General features: G+C 55.6%; 1 protein-coding gene across 4 annotated transcripts in view; it reads right to left on the reverse strand.

The window, feature by feature from the left end:
• KAZN (kazrin, periplakin interacting protein) overlaps positions 1-16,679 on the reverse strand; it is a 1,155,223-nt gene that overhangs the window by 38,760 nt on the left and 1,099,784 nt on the right. For 2 of the 4 annotated variants that reach the window (XM_055138793.1, XM_055138794.1), the window contains 5 exons: positions 16,255-16,425; positions 11,144-11,333; positions 8,807-8,937; positions 5,959-6,009; positions 4,478-4,601 (listed from right to left, as the gene is read on the reverse strand). In XM_055138793.1, the coding sequence (XP_054994768.1) occupies positions 4,478-4,601; positions 5,959-6,009; positions 8,807-8,937; positions 11,144-11,333; positions 16,255-16,425 (667 nt within the window). Of the gene's footprint in view, positions 1-2,015; positions 4,602-5,958; positions 6,010-8,806; positions 8,938-11,143; positions 11,334-16,254; positions 16,426-16,679 lie in introns of those variants that run through there. The other 2 variants (XM_055138795.1, XM_055138796.1) reach the window with 1 other exon arrangement.

Consider the following 16,679-nt stretch of genomic DNA (forward strand, 5'->3'; position numbering starts at 1 on the left):
AAAACACATTAGTCCCCACAGCGGGGCAGGGGCAGGTTGTGCCAAGGCTACCAGTGGGCAAGGGGAGAGTGAAGTTCCAACCAGACTCAGCTCCAGCACAGATGATGCCAACCCGCTTGGTCCCCAGAGCTCAGAGCTCAGTGATTTCATGCTTGCACCTGAAGACCAACCTGCAGTGGTCGATGGACCAGCAGTTCCTCACCACCCCGCAGACCAGTAGCTCTCAACCCCTTTCCATCTGCGACCGGCAGAGGCTGGTAGACAGTGGTTGGAAACCACTGGTCCCGGTGGTGACTGTGGGGCAGGGCGCTGACACTGGGCCAGGTCCTCACACTTGACTCTAGTTTGAGTTTACCAGCTCCATGACCGTGACCCGTTTGTTTATCCTTTTCTCCCGTTCGTAATCTAAGCCATTGGAAGGGTTTACAGAGTTAATACACGTAAGGTACATGGCACGGACTCTGGTTTAAGGCAAGTGTTTAATACATGTTAGATAATTATTTTTGTTATTATATTATTAGGTTACAGGGACTGGAGCCTGCCAACAGGGAAGGGAGAACACACAGAAAGGCTGACAAGTACATTTCTGCAGGCTGTGCACTGCACAACCCAGGGTGCTATTCTTAGGTGAGAGCTCTTTGAGCTGACGCATTCCATAGCCTGTGCAGCCGTACCCTGGAGCCCTAGCTCTTGGAGCCCTAGCACAATTTCTGCCAAATAGGGGCCACCTAAAGTTGGACCATTTGCAGCAAGGTCTTTTAACACGGGAACTAATGTGGCCTTTGAGTGGTGCTACAGAGACTGGAGTAAACCCCTTTTACTCAATCCTGGCCCTTGACTTACAGAAAAGCTAAGAATGTGGACAAGTCACTCCTCTTTAATCCGCAATTTTCCCCACCTCTCTAATATGGAAGGCTAGCTTAGTTGGGACAGCAAATAAATCGGTTTTCTTCTTCTGGCTGACAACTCTGGGTGAGTGGCGGTGGTTGTCAGAGGCTTCTGATAATGAAGCATTCACAAGCTGTTCACGGATGGGCAGAAAGAACTCTGTAATTGGTTGGTGACGTCTGCTGAGGTCAGGGGAGTGGGGAAAGAGGGGCACGTGCTTGGACCACTTGCCCTCAGACTAGCCCAGTGGTCCTGATGCTGGCTGCATCCTAGCATCACCAGGGAAGGTTTTCCACCAGCATTTGGAGCCAGGGTCTGGCACTGGTTGGTGTGTTTTTTAGGAACTACTAATTTCACTGGGATATAAATGTCCCATTGAAAAGTTCCTGGTCCTGCCTCCCCCCACTCCCCGCCCCCCCCCCCCCCCCCCCCCCGCCAATTGGGTCCTGGCTATCCTGACATGCCTGTACAGTCTCCCTTTCACAGAGCTTTAGTCTGGGGAAGTTAACTGGCCACTGCTCCCTCGGACTCGCTGCCGGAGAGGATGTCTGTAAGCTGGGAGGTGGAGCTTGAGGGTGATGCTTCAGTCTGGGATTGGGGGAACCGAGCCACACCATGGTTGTCACTGGGAAAAGCCTGGCTCGGCCCGGCTCCATCAAGGCGGTCTGGGGGCTCCCTTGGTTTCTCTTAAACTCTCCAGCCCCAGAGAGGGTGGGAAGTTGGGACGATGCAGAGGCCTTCTGAGGTCTGCAGAAAGATACAGGTCCCAACCTCACGGGAGCCCCTGGGCCTTTGAAGGGAGCATGGGGAGGTAGGGGGGAGGGGGCAGATGAAAGCTGATGGACAGGGGCTGAGTGGACCAGGGGCATCAGGGCCCAGGGGCAGTCCCATGACCCACGGGGCCTCCAAATTTTAGACGGGGTGGCCCAGGGGAGAGGTTTGGGAGGCCAGCCGAGCCTCAGCCCCTCGATGGGTCCCGAATCCAGCCAGCTTTCCTCGGCCCCTCCCAGCACCCTCTGGGGACCTGGCTCTGGAATTCCAGAACAGGTGGTCGGGGCTTTGCCTCCCAGCAGAGTGCAGACCCCCACCGGAGCCGGACAGAAGCAATCAAATAACATAGGATTCAATCATATTTTAAAATAAGCTTTATTTAGATTTTTTTTAATATTTTATATTTGCATCCATGCCTTCGAGAAACCTTTCCCACGGGAAAGGTCATTTTCATCTAATGTTACCCATAACTCATTCGCTATTTGACGTAGTTCTCTTAAATAAATCATCCTTCAGTAACTCTTAGAATTATCTCCTAATTTACAAAAACTGAAATGAAAAGGAACTACTAAATCATTACCAGGAGTGGTTGCAATCTTGTTTTCTCATAAGTAAAGGGAAAAAAAAAAAGGAAAAACTGAAACCAATAAGAACCAACCAGAATTTTTTTGTTTTCAAACAGGAGGTGGAGGGAGGGGCGAGGAGAAAAGTATTTTCTAAAATCTCTCTCTCCGCCCAAATGCTGGCTCCAGCTGCTCCCGCTCACCGCCAGGCTCAGTGAGACGGCACAGCCAGGGGGAGGTTAGCAAGATCCCTGTGAGGTACTCCCACCCGCTTGCCAAAGCCCCCCGAACCTAGCCGGTCAGATGGCAGGGAGCAGCTGGGGTTTTCTGGTTTGTTTTGAGACTTTGGACAAAAAGACCCTCGCCATCCAGCGAAGGGGCTCCAGCATTTAAAAGTCTTCCTGCTTCTTTTTAAGAGCCGAAAACAGCGTCACCATTAGACAACTTGTGTGGTTTAGAGGGTGGTGTGAATGGAGCTGTGTTAGTAATTAAGGTGGAGCAGGAGGGGGATTCACAGATCCAAAGGGAGACAGTTCAGGCCCGCGGGAGGGCCCGGCTGCGCTGTGTGCGGTTTCTCGGCCACCTGGGCGTTACGCTGGACACCACTGGACACTGTTCCGTCACTGCTGAAACCTCCTCAGGGGCCAATACGGCTCCCCAAGTGGGTACAAGCTCCCGCCCGGTCCTTCTCCCTCAGAGTGGAGGTGAGCGGGCTGGGACCAAGCTGGCCATGGCTCAGGAGCTGGGCATTGACCCCAGTGGCACTCCCTGGGGGGCCGGGCAGCTCCCACGTGCCACCTGCTGGCCCAAGTGCAGAACGGACTGAGGGCACAGCTGCAGGGAGGATGCCAGATGGCTCCCGGTGAGGGGTGAGGCCCCTCTGGATGTCAGGCTGCCCACCCACCTGGTGGTCCCTTGTGCACCCGCGGCAGCCGTCTCAGCCCGAGTTCAACCTCTCTCTTGAAAGACAGACCCGCGGGCGGGCGGCCCTTCCGGGGGCGGCCGGAGGCGGGAGGTCAGCGCGGCAGTGCCGGCAGCTAGTGAGGAAGGCCTGGAAGGTGGCCAGGAAGGCGGCCAGGAAGGTGGCCAGGGCACAAGCAGGCAGGGGTGGGGTGGGGTGGGGGGGAAACAGAAAGAAGCAAGCTTTGTACTCCAACGGTCCAGAGGGGTGGGGGGTCCGGGCCGCCCTAGCCTCGACCTCGTTGTGCAGTTTGGCAGCAGCATGAGCAGAGAAAAGACAACAGAAACCCCGACTCCCGCCCGCCCCATGGAAAAATAGACATTCCGATATTTTATGTAATAATTTAGATAGACTATGTTTTCTGCATCTGTGCAAATAAATTAAACGAAACATTTTTTTTCCCCCATAAAGAAAGAAACGGCAATGCAATTTAAAAACTGGCAGGCCGTGAAAATAAGAGCGCCACCGTCGGACCTTGGACCAACCCAGCCCAGACCAGGCGGGCGACTGTGGACAGCGGCCCCCGCCCGACGACAGTGGCTTTTTTTTTTTTTTTGTGGTTAAAGTGACTCGGGCACACCCTGAGAACAGGGTCTGATCCCACACGTTCACACAGCGGGGGGCAGGGAGAGGGACACAGGGGGAAACAGACCACATCCTCGGGGACACGGGCTCCAGAAGTAGCGGTGCAGAGGACGAGGGGACATTTACACGGACAGAGTGCACAAGAGTTTGGTTATTTACAAATACACAGCAGTCCTTCAAGTTTTCAAGTTTCATAAAAAGGAGGAGGTGGGGAGGGGTGAGGGGGGGTGGGAAGAAAACGAACGAACAAACAAACAAAACAACAGCCCAACGAACCATACCAAAAAAAAAAAAGAAAAAGAAAAAGAAAAAAGAAAAAAATCAAAACATGGAAGAACAAAACGAACTCAGGTTAACAACACAACTGTATCGCTCCGAAGACAAGAGTTGACAGAGTCACACACGTTTGTAGTATGTACATCAATTACAGAGGTGGCGACGCAGGGGAGAGGGGTCCCACGTGTCTTGGCGCTCCTCCTTGGGGGGCGCCCGGCCCCACCCGGCCCCCCACGCGCGCCCACGCACTCATGCACACACGCACGCACGCACGCACACGCACACACACGCACGGCCTCGCTCGCCCCCCACGCACGCCCCCACGCGCGCGCACGCACGGTCACTCGCACAGACGCGCCCGCTGGGCCGCAGGCGCCGGGCGGCGGGTATCACCAGTCCGCGTCCTCCTCTATGTAATAATCAGGGGCGGTACCATCAAAGAGGCCGGGGTCGAGGGACTTCCGCTGCTTCCCTCTGGCGAAGACGCGCGAGATGGAGCCGAATCCCATCTTCTCTTTCTTTTTTTTCCGTTTTTGGTCTTCAAGATCCTCGAGTGACTGTTGGAGTCAGGGCCAGGGGCACCAGGGAGAAGAACAAAGGCAAACTGAGCTGGGCGCAGGCATGGGGGAGGGAGGAGGGAGGCTGGCAGCGTGGGGTGGGGGGTAGGCACTGGGACCCTTGACACACACAAACACACTGTCACAAGGGTGCATAAAAGGGAGGAAAACACCCTTAGAACGGGGCTTGGTGCACAGCAAACTTTTGACAAGGGATGGGTGGTGCTGATGCTGTTATCATTTATACTCGCCACCCCCCCAACTGCCCCTTACATATAGACGGCTGGCAAGAGCGAGGATGCACTCTGAACCAGGTGCTCCTGTCCCTGGGGTAGTGGAAAAGGGGCCTGGTCGGTTCCAGAAAGGAGGAAGGAAGAACCCCCAAGCCTGAATCAGCCAAGAGCAAGGATGACAGAGGTCCAGGACATAAGCTGGCCACTGGCAATGGGAGTGGGGGAAGCTGGGGCTGACTTTCGGTCCTGATTATGCCATTACCCATGGAACCCTGGAGAACACTGGCCCCTCTGAGCTGTTTGCTCATCTGTGTGTAAAGGGGAGACACCACGGTGGAGATCCGGGGGGACGGGTTGGGGCGTGGTGCTGTCTGTGCAAACTGCCAAGTGCTGCTTTATGCGGACAGGGTGCTGTTACTCATTCAAAGGCGTGGTGAAGTGTCCAGTGTTTCCCAAAGTGGGCAGTGCAGCTCCCTAGAGGGTGCTGGAACGACAGGATTGGCGACAGCCCGGGACGCCACTGGGGAACACTGTTTGCTTCCTTTAAGATGGTAGCTTTCCAGGGGACCACTCAGTGATTCTCAGTAAACGGGACGGGGTGGGGGGCAAATAACTCTGGGACTCTGGGACTCGTGGTTCCCAAAGCACCTTTGCAACTCCCGAGTTCTAGACCTCACCCTGCAGCTAGTGGGTGAGACTCCTCCGGGTGAAGGGCCCGGAATGTCCCATTTGAAATCTCGTCCCTGATGGTGACGAGTAGTGCACTGATCAGCAGTGGGGCCCCCAGACTAGACAGCTAATGAGCGCAGGGACCCCTCCTACCGCCAGCTTCAGGCACATTCCTCCTCTGCTGACTGGCGGTACAGAAATGTTAAGAATGAATCCCAGTTTCGCACAGTGCGGGGTGCAGCCCGTGGCCAGGGCCAGCAGCCTCTGTGGGCCAGAATGGCAGAGGAGGGTGGGGAGGCAGGCCCAGAAGGACCTGGGGAGGTGTGTCCCCAGCACCAGACCCCATGGGAAGGGCATTGGTTATCATTCCTCTGCCAGCCGCCTAAGTGTGGGAATGTCGAGGCCCCCGGGAAGGAAGGGTGTGGCCAGCGGTAGGCCAGGGAGGACACACCTACCTGTACAATGGGGTTGTGCAGGTTCTTCTGAACTGGGCCGGGACTGTCGCCCTGTGGCCAAAGGAGAAGAGAAAGATGAAAGCACAGAAACACAGTGCAGTGAGGGCAGAGATGGCCCTCGCTGGGGTGCGGGGTCTTCCCCGGAAGGAAGCCTCCCCTGGGGGACCTCCCCGCCCCCACCACCCACAGTTCAATGATGGGATATGGGGGTGGGGGAAATCATCTAGGTGCTATCTGGACCAGGAATCCCGGCCAGAGTCTTTGGGGTGCTCCCCTGCCCGATCCAGCCTCTTGACCTCTGCCCTTCCCCCCCACCACCCAGTGACTCTCTGAACAGCAAACGGGTCACACGGAAGCCTCTTTCTCTGCCCCAGCAGAGGCAGAGCATTAGGGAGAACCGCAGTCAGTTCTTTTCACTAAGACATTCAAGACTAAATTTACAGACACAAAGACTCAGGGGCTACCGTCTCTAGAACCTTCCAAACAACTCCACAAAATCTCTCTCTTTTTGTAGAGGTGCAATAGCACTCACTCAACTGGCCTGATTTACAGTATATAGTAAAATGTCCTGTGGCTAAGGCCAAGCTGGCCTACAGTTCAAATTCAAGGTGGTTTGGTTGTTGGGCTCCTTCCTGTGGCTAGAGGTGGGTGTCTAGAAGCCTTCACTATATCCCAAAAGGAGTTGGCCCCGCCTGTGGGCAGAAGGATCTGAGTCACCCAAGTAAATCATCAGGGAGTACCCGGGTGGTGGTTTACAGAATTGCAGGGGATTGCCCATGAAGAAGCAAGCAGGGATCTTCTGGGTCAATGTCCATCAACCTTCTGTGCTGGGCTGTGTGTGCTGGGGTCTTTGCTTTAAATGAGGGGCCAGAGCATGCAAGGATGGGGCAGTCCATGTCTCAGGATGGACGTTTCCTGTGATGCTGGGTCCGATGCCTGAGAACAGTCACCTGAAGCTATTCTCGGGTCTTCCTGGCTTGCCTTTGTGCATCTGAGGTGGGGGATGGAAGTGTTAAGGGAGGGTGGGGATGTAATAGATACTAGTTTTGTCTTCTGTCCCATCTCAAGCTCTGCAAAGAGAACGCATCTGGCAGGCAGAATGTTATTTGGCAGTCTACTCTGGGGAGGGAGGGATCTCTTTGCCAAATTTTTGGGCAGGAACATGAGGCCAGTATCCGTTAAAGGATGGTTCACCAAAGTGCCTGTTTCCTGCGAGTCGGACCCAGTATATGGAACTGAATGTGCTGGGACTTCCTCCTGGTGCAGCGGGCAAGGCTAGACCTGAGGCCAAATGCAATTCAAGTGGCCGTTGGGGACCTTTCCAGCAGGACAAAATTTCCTCTAGCTGTCAGAGGCTCCTTGGGTCCATCCATGGAAAGATAGAGCATGGCCCTGGAAACTGCCTTCTCACTTAGGGTTGCATGGGTAGCTCAGGGTGTCTGGCTCCAGGCTGGGCCTCTCCTGCTCTGTCATGAAGAGCCCTGGTGGCAGGTAAAATTCACTGTGGCCTGGGGGAACCAGAGAGCAGAGGTCCCGTTCATGGCCCACCTTGGTTCTGTCACGAGGGTTCTCTCTTGGGATGAGACAGCAATACAACACTGCTTCCTTACAGCCCCAGTTAGAAAGAATCCCGGCCCTTTGTGGGCTTCAGGGAACTATCTCCCCCTCCCTTTAAGGGTAGTGGCAGGCCCCAGGTATACAAACAGCTGCAGCCCATCACTGGGACGAGCCCGAGTGACTGTCAGTTTAATCTTAGCTATTTTTCATAAACTCTTCTCACTGTATCGACAGATTGAAAAAAAAGTTTCCATGGTGAAAACGCATATGCAGAAAAGTTACTGAGTTTTAGAAATTGATTTTCAACCCGTGCCCTTAGGTCCTTGTTAGTTCTAAATGCTTTGCTTTTTATTCTTGTGGGTTTGCAGGGGGCTAATAACATCCCGGGAAAGCCATAGTTATTCTTTCTTAGCCTGTGCACCTCGTTTTGTTTCGAGTCTCTGCCTGTCTGATTAATAAGGTAACATGCATTTGCAGAGAACACCTTCCCATGCATTTGAAGACCTGGGTCTACTGCATCCCCATCACCTGGAAATGGGAAGAGGGTGTGGGGTAGGGTGGTGTGTGTGTGTGTGTGTGTGTGTGTGTGTGTGTGTGTGTGCTGGTACACAATGGAATGAAAATGCACCGGGGCCCCCACATCTGACCACCACGTTTCATGTCAGCCTCCTGTCCTCACACACTTGACCCACCTTCACAAACCCCCTCACTCCTGGGAAGCCCACCTGTCTGCCCCGCTCGTCATCAGGAGCTAGGGGCCAGGGACTTGTGCCTCCTGGTCGCTGGTGCCCAGTATGCAATAAGAGAACGTTGGGTTAAATACGCAGCAAACTTGGAACAAAGTCACGGGACGCCTCTGCAGAGGCAGTACATGCCAGAGCTCCTGGGAATCCAGAACAATCAGGCTCCTTTCTGGAGGAAGGCCGAGGCGCTACAGGGAGCTGAGGCGGTGCTGTAAGGGCCTGAGTAGTTGGGGGGGCCATGTCTGTAGGGAGAGGCCCGGCAGCCCAGACACAGGCCTCCAGAGGGGAGGCGGGGCGCCACACCCCACCGCGGACCCAGGCCTGCCTTTCTCTGGACTTTTCCTTGCCCTCCCGGACACAAGGAGCAAACGGGCCTCATTTCTTTGCTCTCCCCACCGCCATCTCTTCTCGCAAAAGGAAAGAACAGAACGGGAAGTTCCTTCGCCAGAGTGCTCCCTGGGGGGACGAGAGGAAACAGCGGGTACATCTTCACCCCCCCGCCCTGCCCTGCAGCTTCCGGGCCCCGGCCCCGCTGCTGTTGGCCTTACGTTGCAGAGGGAGTGCGTCCGGTGTCGAGGGGAGTTGATGTCACTTGGGGTGGAGGACCGGTCGCCCTCGGCGGCAGAGGCATCGGAGATGACGGAGGGCTGCCGGGAGTGGCAGGGGCTCACCCTGACCGCTGGAAAGCAGGAAACAGCTGGTCAGTGAGGGCTGGACAGAAGAAGCCTCTGCCCCTTTATCCCACTCTCCCTCTCTCCCCTCATCCCACAGCTCTGGGAAGGATCGCCCAGACCCTCAGTACAATGAGGCCCCCTTTTGATTGGGGTAAAGAGAAGAGGCATGCGTAGACAGGGACCTCGGAGATGGGTCTGACCATCTTCATACTGTAGCCGGTCCCCAGAGTTGGTGCATTTGCTAGTCACCATCACCCCCAGCGTCATTCCCAGCTCCCTGAGTCAGAAGGCAAGCTGCTGCCTCGCTCCCTGGTTTCCCATACCCAGTCATCTCCGGCACCTGCAAACCCAAACCCACATCCTTCTGCTTCTCTGATTCCATGTCCACACCCCCCAGTCCCCATGGAGTTGGGGCCACCAACAATGTCTCTTGCCTGGAAGACCCTGGCAGCCTCCCGGTGTGTCTCTCTGCCTCTACCCCTCATACTGCAGAGAAAGCAGGGAATCAGGTCCCCCGGGGAGTGAACGTGAGGGCGAAACTGATGCCATGGCAAGCTGTGGCTAATCTTAAGTCTCAACTAGGCCTGTTTGTTTCCCCGAAGCAGGACTTGTAGGTTTTGGTAAGCAAGCTGAGTAAGTTGCCTAGATAAGGAACTGGGCAGTTGGGTCTGGCTGGTCATGAGGGGTCACTGCACTCTCCTTAGAAACTGTTACCGTTACTGGGAAGCCATTGTCTAATTGCTGACCACTGTTGTAATAGGGTCAATGCTAAAAATAAACCCAGTATGTAAACCGCTCTTAACTTTGAAACCTATATAAACTGCATGTGATTTGGAGTCGGGGGTCCTTGTCGAGACTCCACTGCGCTGGATGAGACTTGGACCCTAGCTCGAGCTAGCCATCCAGTTCCTTTGCATTACTGTGTGTGGATTTGATCTCTCCGCAACTGGGGATCCGAAATTTGGGCACAACATGAGCAGTCTGCTGGCTCCTGCCCTCCTGCCAGCCTTGCCTCATCTCTTGATACTCTGCTGGGCCTGTACCTGCCAGACAGAGTCAGCTGGTCCCACCTGCTCGCGTGCCCAGAGGATGAACTTGGGCCTCGGCCAGTCCCAAGAGAGGCCCGCCCCGATTATCAGCTTCCCACTGTCTTTCTTTCTCTCTTCTCCCCAACTAAATCACCTGTTTTCTGCTGGTTTCCTCTTCCTGCGCTAAGTACTCTTTAGGACTATTCTATGTGGCAGCTTATTGTGCACCTGTCTGCACACCAGGGCAGGCACCTGGGTGACTTGGAGACGTCAGACCTGGGTTCAGAGTACCATGCATGCAGTAGGTGCTCAAGGGTTGACCCACGATGGCTCAGCTTGGGAGCCTGACAGCTCCCCCAGCTGACTGCTCTGTCTCCACTGGAGGAAGGAACCTTTTCTGTTCCACAAAAGCACGGGGCCCACAGGGCTGTGCGTGAAGAGGGTTCCTGCCTAGGTCTCTGTAGGGCTTGCACACTCCAAAGGCCCCGTGCCTGTCCCCCAGCTGCTCCTGTCATACCAGTGAACTCACAGAAAGGACGGAGAACTAGGTGGACTGCAGGGGGTTCTGGGATACGTCCCACAGGCAGAGGGTAGCACCCATGGTATTTGTGTCTGCTCCACCCCACATGCCAGGGAGCTGCCAATCAGGGAGTTAGTTACTCCTGACCACGTGATGCAGGCTGGCCAATCGGCGCTCAAATCCCCAACAGACCCACTGGGCCAGGGATGGGCATGTGATCCAGGCTAACCAATCAGAGTCCCTCCGACACAGCCGGCGTGTTTCCTCTAGGTTTTGGACAGCAGGGGCTTTGAAAGCCTAGACAGGTGAGGTTTCCTGTCTGGCTAGCGGAAAGACATAGTAAAGTGAGGCCAAATGGAGGCCGCAGAGCTGAGAGATGGAGACAGGTTGGGTCCAGCTTGTTGGACATACAGCTCTTGGCACTTATTTTTTTTTCCCCCTTTTACGGTTTTTGGGTCGTACCTGGCAATGCTCAGGGCTCCTGGTGCTCGTGATTGCTTGTGATTGGACCCAGCTTTGGCCCTGATTTTCTATCTTTCTCTGCCCCTTCTTAGACTTTTCCGATACCCAAGTTTGTGGCCTCAGTCCTCGGCCCCTGCCCCCAGCAGCTCTCCTGTGAAGACGGGGCTGCTCCCCCACCTACCACGCGCGGCCAGGACTCACCTTGCCGGTCTGCAGGGTGCGGGGGGTGCGAGTGGTAGAGCGTCTGCTGGCTCTGGCGGATGGCGGCGGTCAGCGGGAGGTCGGCCTGCACCACCCACTCCTGGTTGCCGTTGAGCACCGTCTCGCCGGGCATGGCCAGGGAGTGTCTCTTGGGGACGTCCTTGGTCAGCGTGGCTAAGGACTGTTTGGCCTGGGGAGTGGGGAGACAGGAAGCAGAGCATGTGATCAGGGGATCCTGACAGGATGCTGCTCACGCATCTCGCATCGCGGTGAGCAAGTTGTGGGTCCCACCGCTGTAGGACACTGCCTGGGGCGCTGCATCACAAGTTCAAAGTAAGTCAGGGCACAGTCTGGGGCTCTCTACCTCTCAGCCCCAGTCATGGCAAAGAAAGCAAGACAAGAGCAAGAAAGGGGGTGCAAGGACATACGTCCCCATTCCATCATGTTCTTCTGTGAGGCCGGGCAGGGATCCAATGAAATGATAAGAAAATGGTCCTCTGACTTTTGTCACTCGGAATTCTCCCAAATTCACCCTGACACCACCCTTCACCAGGTGCTCTGTGAACAGGGCAAATCCTCAAGCTGGTGCTTGGAATAAGATGTAAACCAACCCCGGGAACGTTCGGGGCTGTCAGAGCAGGTGGGGGCATTCAGACCGCCCCTTCCTTTCTGTAGCCTCTGTCTGAGATCTCCCCTCAGGATACTTGGGGTCTAAACTAGGAGCAACCTGAAGAGAGGGCGGAGGGTGGGGGTGGGGGGGTGTGGTGGTGCGGGGGGGGGCACATTTTAGAAATGGATTAACCCACACTTTTCATCAAGAGCAGTTTCTACTTTCCCAGCTGAGTCCCAGCTTCATGCCGGAGCTGAGGGGAGACAGAGAAGACCCCCCTCCCCCGGCCACCCCAGGGATGGTCTCTGGGCTTGCCAGTGAATCCTGACACCCTGGGGGTGGGGTGGGGTCCCTAACATGGACTCAAATGAAACGAGTACCTGCCCCATCCTCTTGCCTAGCTCCAGAGTCTTCTACACTTTGCTCAGGGCCCGGGTGCCTCCTGGGGTGCTGGGACTCGTGGGAAGGAGGCTCCTAGCAAGGTACAGGCAGGCCATGGCTCAGAGCTAAATACACTCTGTCACATTCACCTGCTGTATTGTTTTAGGCAAGTCCTTCCCTCCTCTGACCCTCGGTTTCCTCATCTTTTTTTAAAGGAAAGTCTTGACCAAATCACCTTGCAGGCTCCCCCCAACTCGGACACCCCAGGGATACTCTGTGTCCACCGCTGACTGGTGAGGAATAGAAATAAATCCACATGGCAGAAGGAGGCTGAGTGACAGCATCATGCTATCCGCAGGTCAGGCAATAATCTCCCTCCTGCTTTAGAGCACAACCCGCTACCCCAGGCTCTGAGCACCAGCCATGGCACATGGGGAGGAAGAATGGGATTATCTCTGCTTTTATCAGAGGACGCAATCCAGCAGCTCAGAGAGGTGGAGTGACTCCCCCATGAATGCACAGCAGGCACGACATCTAAGTGGGACCAATAGCCTGACTGTGGTCTACAGGCTCCCACAGGAAAAGGAAATGAACTGCATGAAAGTCTCTCCACGATACAGCAGAAATGACATCTGCACTTTTATGTTTATTGCAGCACTATTTACAATAGCCAGAATCTGGAAACAACCCGAGTGCCCAAGAACAGATGACTGGTTAAAGAAACTTTGGTACATATACACAATGGAATATTATGCAGCTGTTAGAAAAGATGAAATCATGAAATTTGCATATAAGTGGATCAACATGGAGAGTTTCGTGCTAAGTGAAATGAGTCAGAGACAGAGGGACAGACAGAATGACTGCACTCATTTGCAGAATATAAAGTAACAGAATGGAGATTAACACCCAAGGATAATAGAGATAAATGCCATGGGGATCGCTCCACAGCTTGGAAGCCGGCATCACAGCTGGGGGGAAAGGCAGCTGGGATGGAGAATGGACCACTAGGTAAATGATGTTTGGAGGGCTCGCTCGGGATGAGAGATGTGTAATGAAAGTAGACTATGGACCAAGCAAGATGGCCACTTACTACCTGTATTGCAAACCATAACACCCCAAAGGAGAGAAAGTAAAAGGGAATGTGCCTGCCACAGAGGCAGTGAATGGGGGGTTGGGATAGTATGGGGGGGTGGTGGGAGGGATACAGGGAACATTGGTGGTGGAGAATGGGCACTGGTGTAGGGATGGGCACTCGGTCATTGTATGACTGAAACGAAATTATGAAAGTTTTTAAGTCTGTAACTGTATCTCATGGTGATTCATTTAAAAATATAAAGAAAAAAAAGAAAGTCCCTTTGGGGGAGGGAGGGGGGCATGTGCTCTCCAGCACCCCAAGGCACTAGCTGGGGAGGGGCTGGGCAGAGCCTGCAGAGGGCACAGAAGCCAGCATGAAGGGCGGGTGACCCAGGCTCTCAGCCCGACCACTCACTCCCAGGACAGTCCTGCTGCTGATGGAGGAGCAGGCAGGCGTGTCATCCCTGCCACATGCCTGAGTTCCCCCAGCCTGGGCTCCTGCCTCCCGTCAGCTCACTGGAGCCCTCTGGGTGCTTTTGCAGCCCCCGGCCCCACCCTGGTGCACCACCCTGGTGCCCCTCCTGTGCACGGCTGCTCCACTCCCTGGCCACCTCCTGCCCACTTTGGCAGGTGCTTTCTGACTCACACCAGGTGGTGCTCAGGAGACGGAATGTGATGTAGGGGAGCAAACTGGGGTCTGCTGCATGCAAGCGAAGCGCCATAACCCCTGTGCATTCTCTCTGGCCTTGCCCCCTCCATCGTGGCTGGCACTCGGCACAGGGACTCAGAGACAGTGAGCATCTGGCAGGAGGAACTGTCTCTGCTCTTCCTCTCACACACATGCCCAGCATTCATACAGTAGCAGGGCAAAGTTCCTGCCACCAGTAACACACGCCTCCCACGAGGCAGCCGGGAAAGGCGGGAGGAAGAGAAGGGGCTGAGATCTCTGCTGGCCCCATTCTCCCTCCCTGGGGCTTCCTTCAGCTGGGCGTGTCTCACCCTCACCTGTCAGCCGGGAGTGGCACCTTCCACCCACGCACCAGGGCTCCCTGACAACTGGGGGATGGGAATGTCTGAGTCGGGGAGCAAGGGAAGGTCCCTGCCCTGTCTAGCAGAGGGTGTCTACCAGGAAGGCGTGGGAAATGCACAGGAGGTGGGCACAGGAACCTGTACGCTGCTGAGTACGGACCAGGGAATCCACATAGTGTTTCTCTCATCTCTTCCACTAACTGCAGTGACATCTGGGGGCTCCCCTTGACACCTGCTCCTCCCCCGGAAGTCTCAGCCCTCTCCGGAGCTCTGAAACATGAAACTTGGCTCTACCATCTTCAGGAAACTGGATTCTGAGTCCCCAACTGTGATTCTGCTTGCTGTGCACTTCACCACTCTCGGCACTAGGGGTCAGCATTGGACAAGGAGCCCCATTGACAGAGGCAGTGCCCTGAGGCTGGGGGCCGTGGGGGTGGGGTGGGGGTGGGGGGGCCCTTCAGGAAGTGACCCAAGAAAGCCTGAAGTCAGAGGGGTCTCAACCCTCACTGTGCTCAGGAGCTGGCCGGGCCTTGTTTCACCGAGACCCTCACAGGAGTCCTGTGGTCCACAGGCAGCAATTCCTACCAAGAATTGGTGGGACTGAGACCCAGAGAGGGCATGACAGAGTCTATCCAGCTAATATGCATGGGGGCTGGGGTCCCAGATGCCCTGGCCACCTCCCACACTGTAGCTGGGACCCTCTCTGCGTGCTCCATGGGGCTCCCCACCCTCACTGTCCTGCCCCTCCCGTGAGTCAGCGGGCAGCGGCAAAGGACGAAGGCCCTTCCAGCCACCAGCTCCCAGTCACCACTGTGGGAGGTGGGGCGTGACCCAGAGTGCAGGAGCAGAGAGACCACACAGGGGCGGGGAAGGCACTTCTGCTCCTGCACCCCCGGGGGCGTCCCCTCACACAGGCTACACCCCTCTCCCAGGGCATTTGGAAGAACCAGGGAGGTTTGTTCTGAATTAAGGAAAAGAGCAAAACAACATTTTTGACTTTGATGAAGCCGCAGATGACACTTTCCCCACAGTGGCGTTTAAGTAGGATGCAAAGGGGAGAAGTCAAAACAAAGGGGGAAAGGAACGAAGGGAAAGAAGCCGCTAGTGACCTCTTCCTGGGAAATGGCCTGGGTCATTACTCTGGTCTAGTTCCTCACAAATGTGTTCTTAGGGGTGTGTGTGTGTGTGTGTGTGTGTGTGTGTGTGTGTGTGTGTGTGTGTGCGCGCGCGCGCGCGTGCACATAGGTGTGTGTATACTGTGTGTGTGTGTGTGTGTGTGTGTATCTGTCACTGTCATCCCATTATTCATTGATTTGCTCGAGCAGGCACCAGTAACGTCTGTCATTGTGAGACTTGTTACTGTGTTTGGCATATCTATTACACCACGGGTAGCTTGTCAGGCTCTGCCATGTGGGCGGGATACTCTTGGTAGCTTGCCGGGCTCTGAGGGACAGAGGAATCGAACATGGGTTGGCTACATGCAAGGCAAACACCCTACTGCTGTGCTATTGCTCCAGCCCATATATATATATATATATATATATATATATATACATACACACACACTGTGTGAGTGTGTTTGGTGTATATGTGTTTATGGGTGCTTAGGGCTTACTCCTCGCTCTGTGCTCAGGAGACCAAATGTGCTGGAGATGGAACCCGGGTAGACCATGGAGGCTTTTAAGTTACCAAGTTTTATTTGTTTGTGGGGCTGTGGGTGGAACCCAGGACCTCGCCTCAGCCCAGGAGCCTTTTCTTTTCGCTCTCTCTTGGGCAGTGTGGAAGAGGGGATGATCTCCCGCACCTCACTCCCCCACCTCTGGGTCCCGGGCAGGTGGCTATCCCAGGCTGGGGGAAGGAGCTGGAGTACCACTGCCCCTCCATGTCTGCTCCTCCGTGCAGCCCCCCTGGATTGCCGCCCCTCCCCTCCTTCCGCCTCATGCCATCGGAGGAGCCCCCCGAGGGCGCCCGCACACAGGAGGACACGCTCCATCTCCCAGGCCGCGGCGGGTCTCACCATGGCCAGCTCGGCCTCCAGCTCCTTCATGCGGTTGTCCTTGAGGTCCAGCTGGGAGCGCAGTGCCGTGGCGTGGTCCGTGGCCTCCTTGGCCTGTCGCCGCAGCTCCCACTTCTCGCGTTCCAGCAGGTCCTTCTCCTTGGCCAGCGCCTTGACGGCATCCTCGCTCTCCTGCGGGGAGAGCAGCGTCCCAGTGAGGGCAGGTTGGGGGTGCGAGGGCCCTGACGCCCAGCCGAGCCTTGGGGGCAGAGACCAACCGACCAACCCCCAGCCGGGCCCAGGACACTGACTTTCAGTAAATCAACCAGCGGCGTGATGTCACGCGCAGACTGTTCGACTCCACTGCGGGAGGGGGAGAGGAAACAGCGTTTTCTTTTCCCCCTAGGAGGGTCATTCAAACGAATGACCTCGTGGGAGGCAAGACT

Source organism: Sorex araneus, chromosome 5 (assembly GCF_027595985.1).
Source record: "Sorex araneus isolate mSorAra2 chromosome 5, mSorAra2.pri, whole genome shotgun sequence".
NCBI lineage: Eukaryota > Metazoa > Chordata > Mammalia > Eulipotyphla > Soricidae > Sorex > Sorex araneus.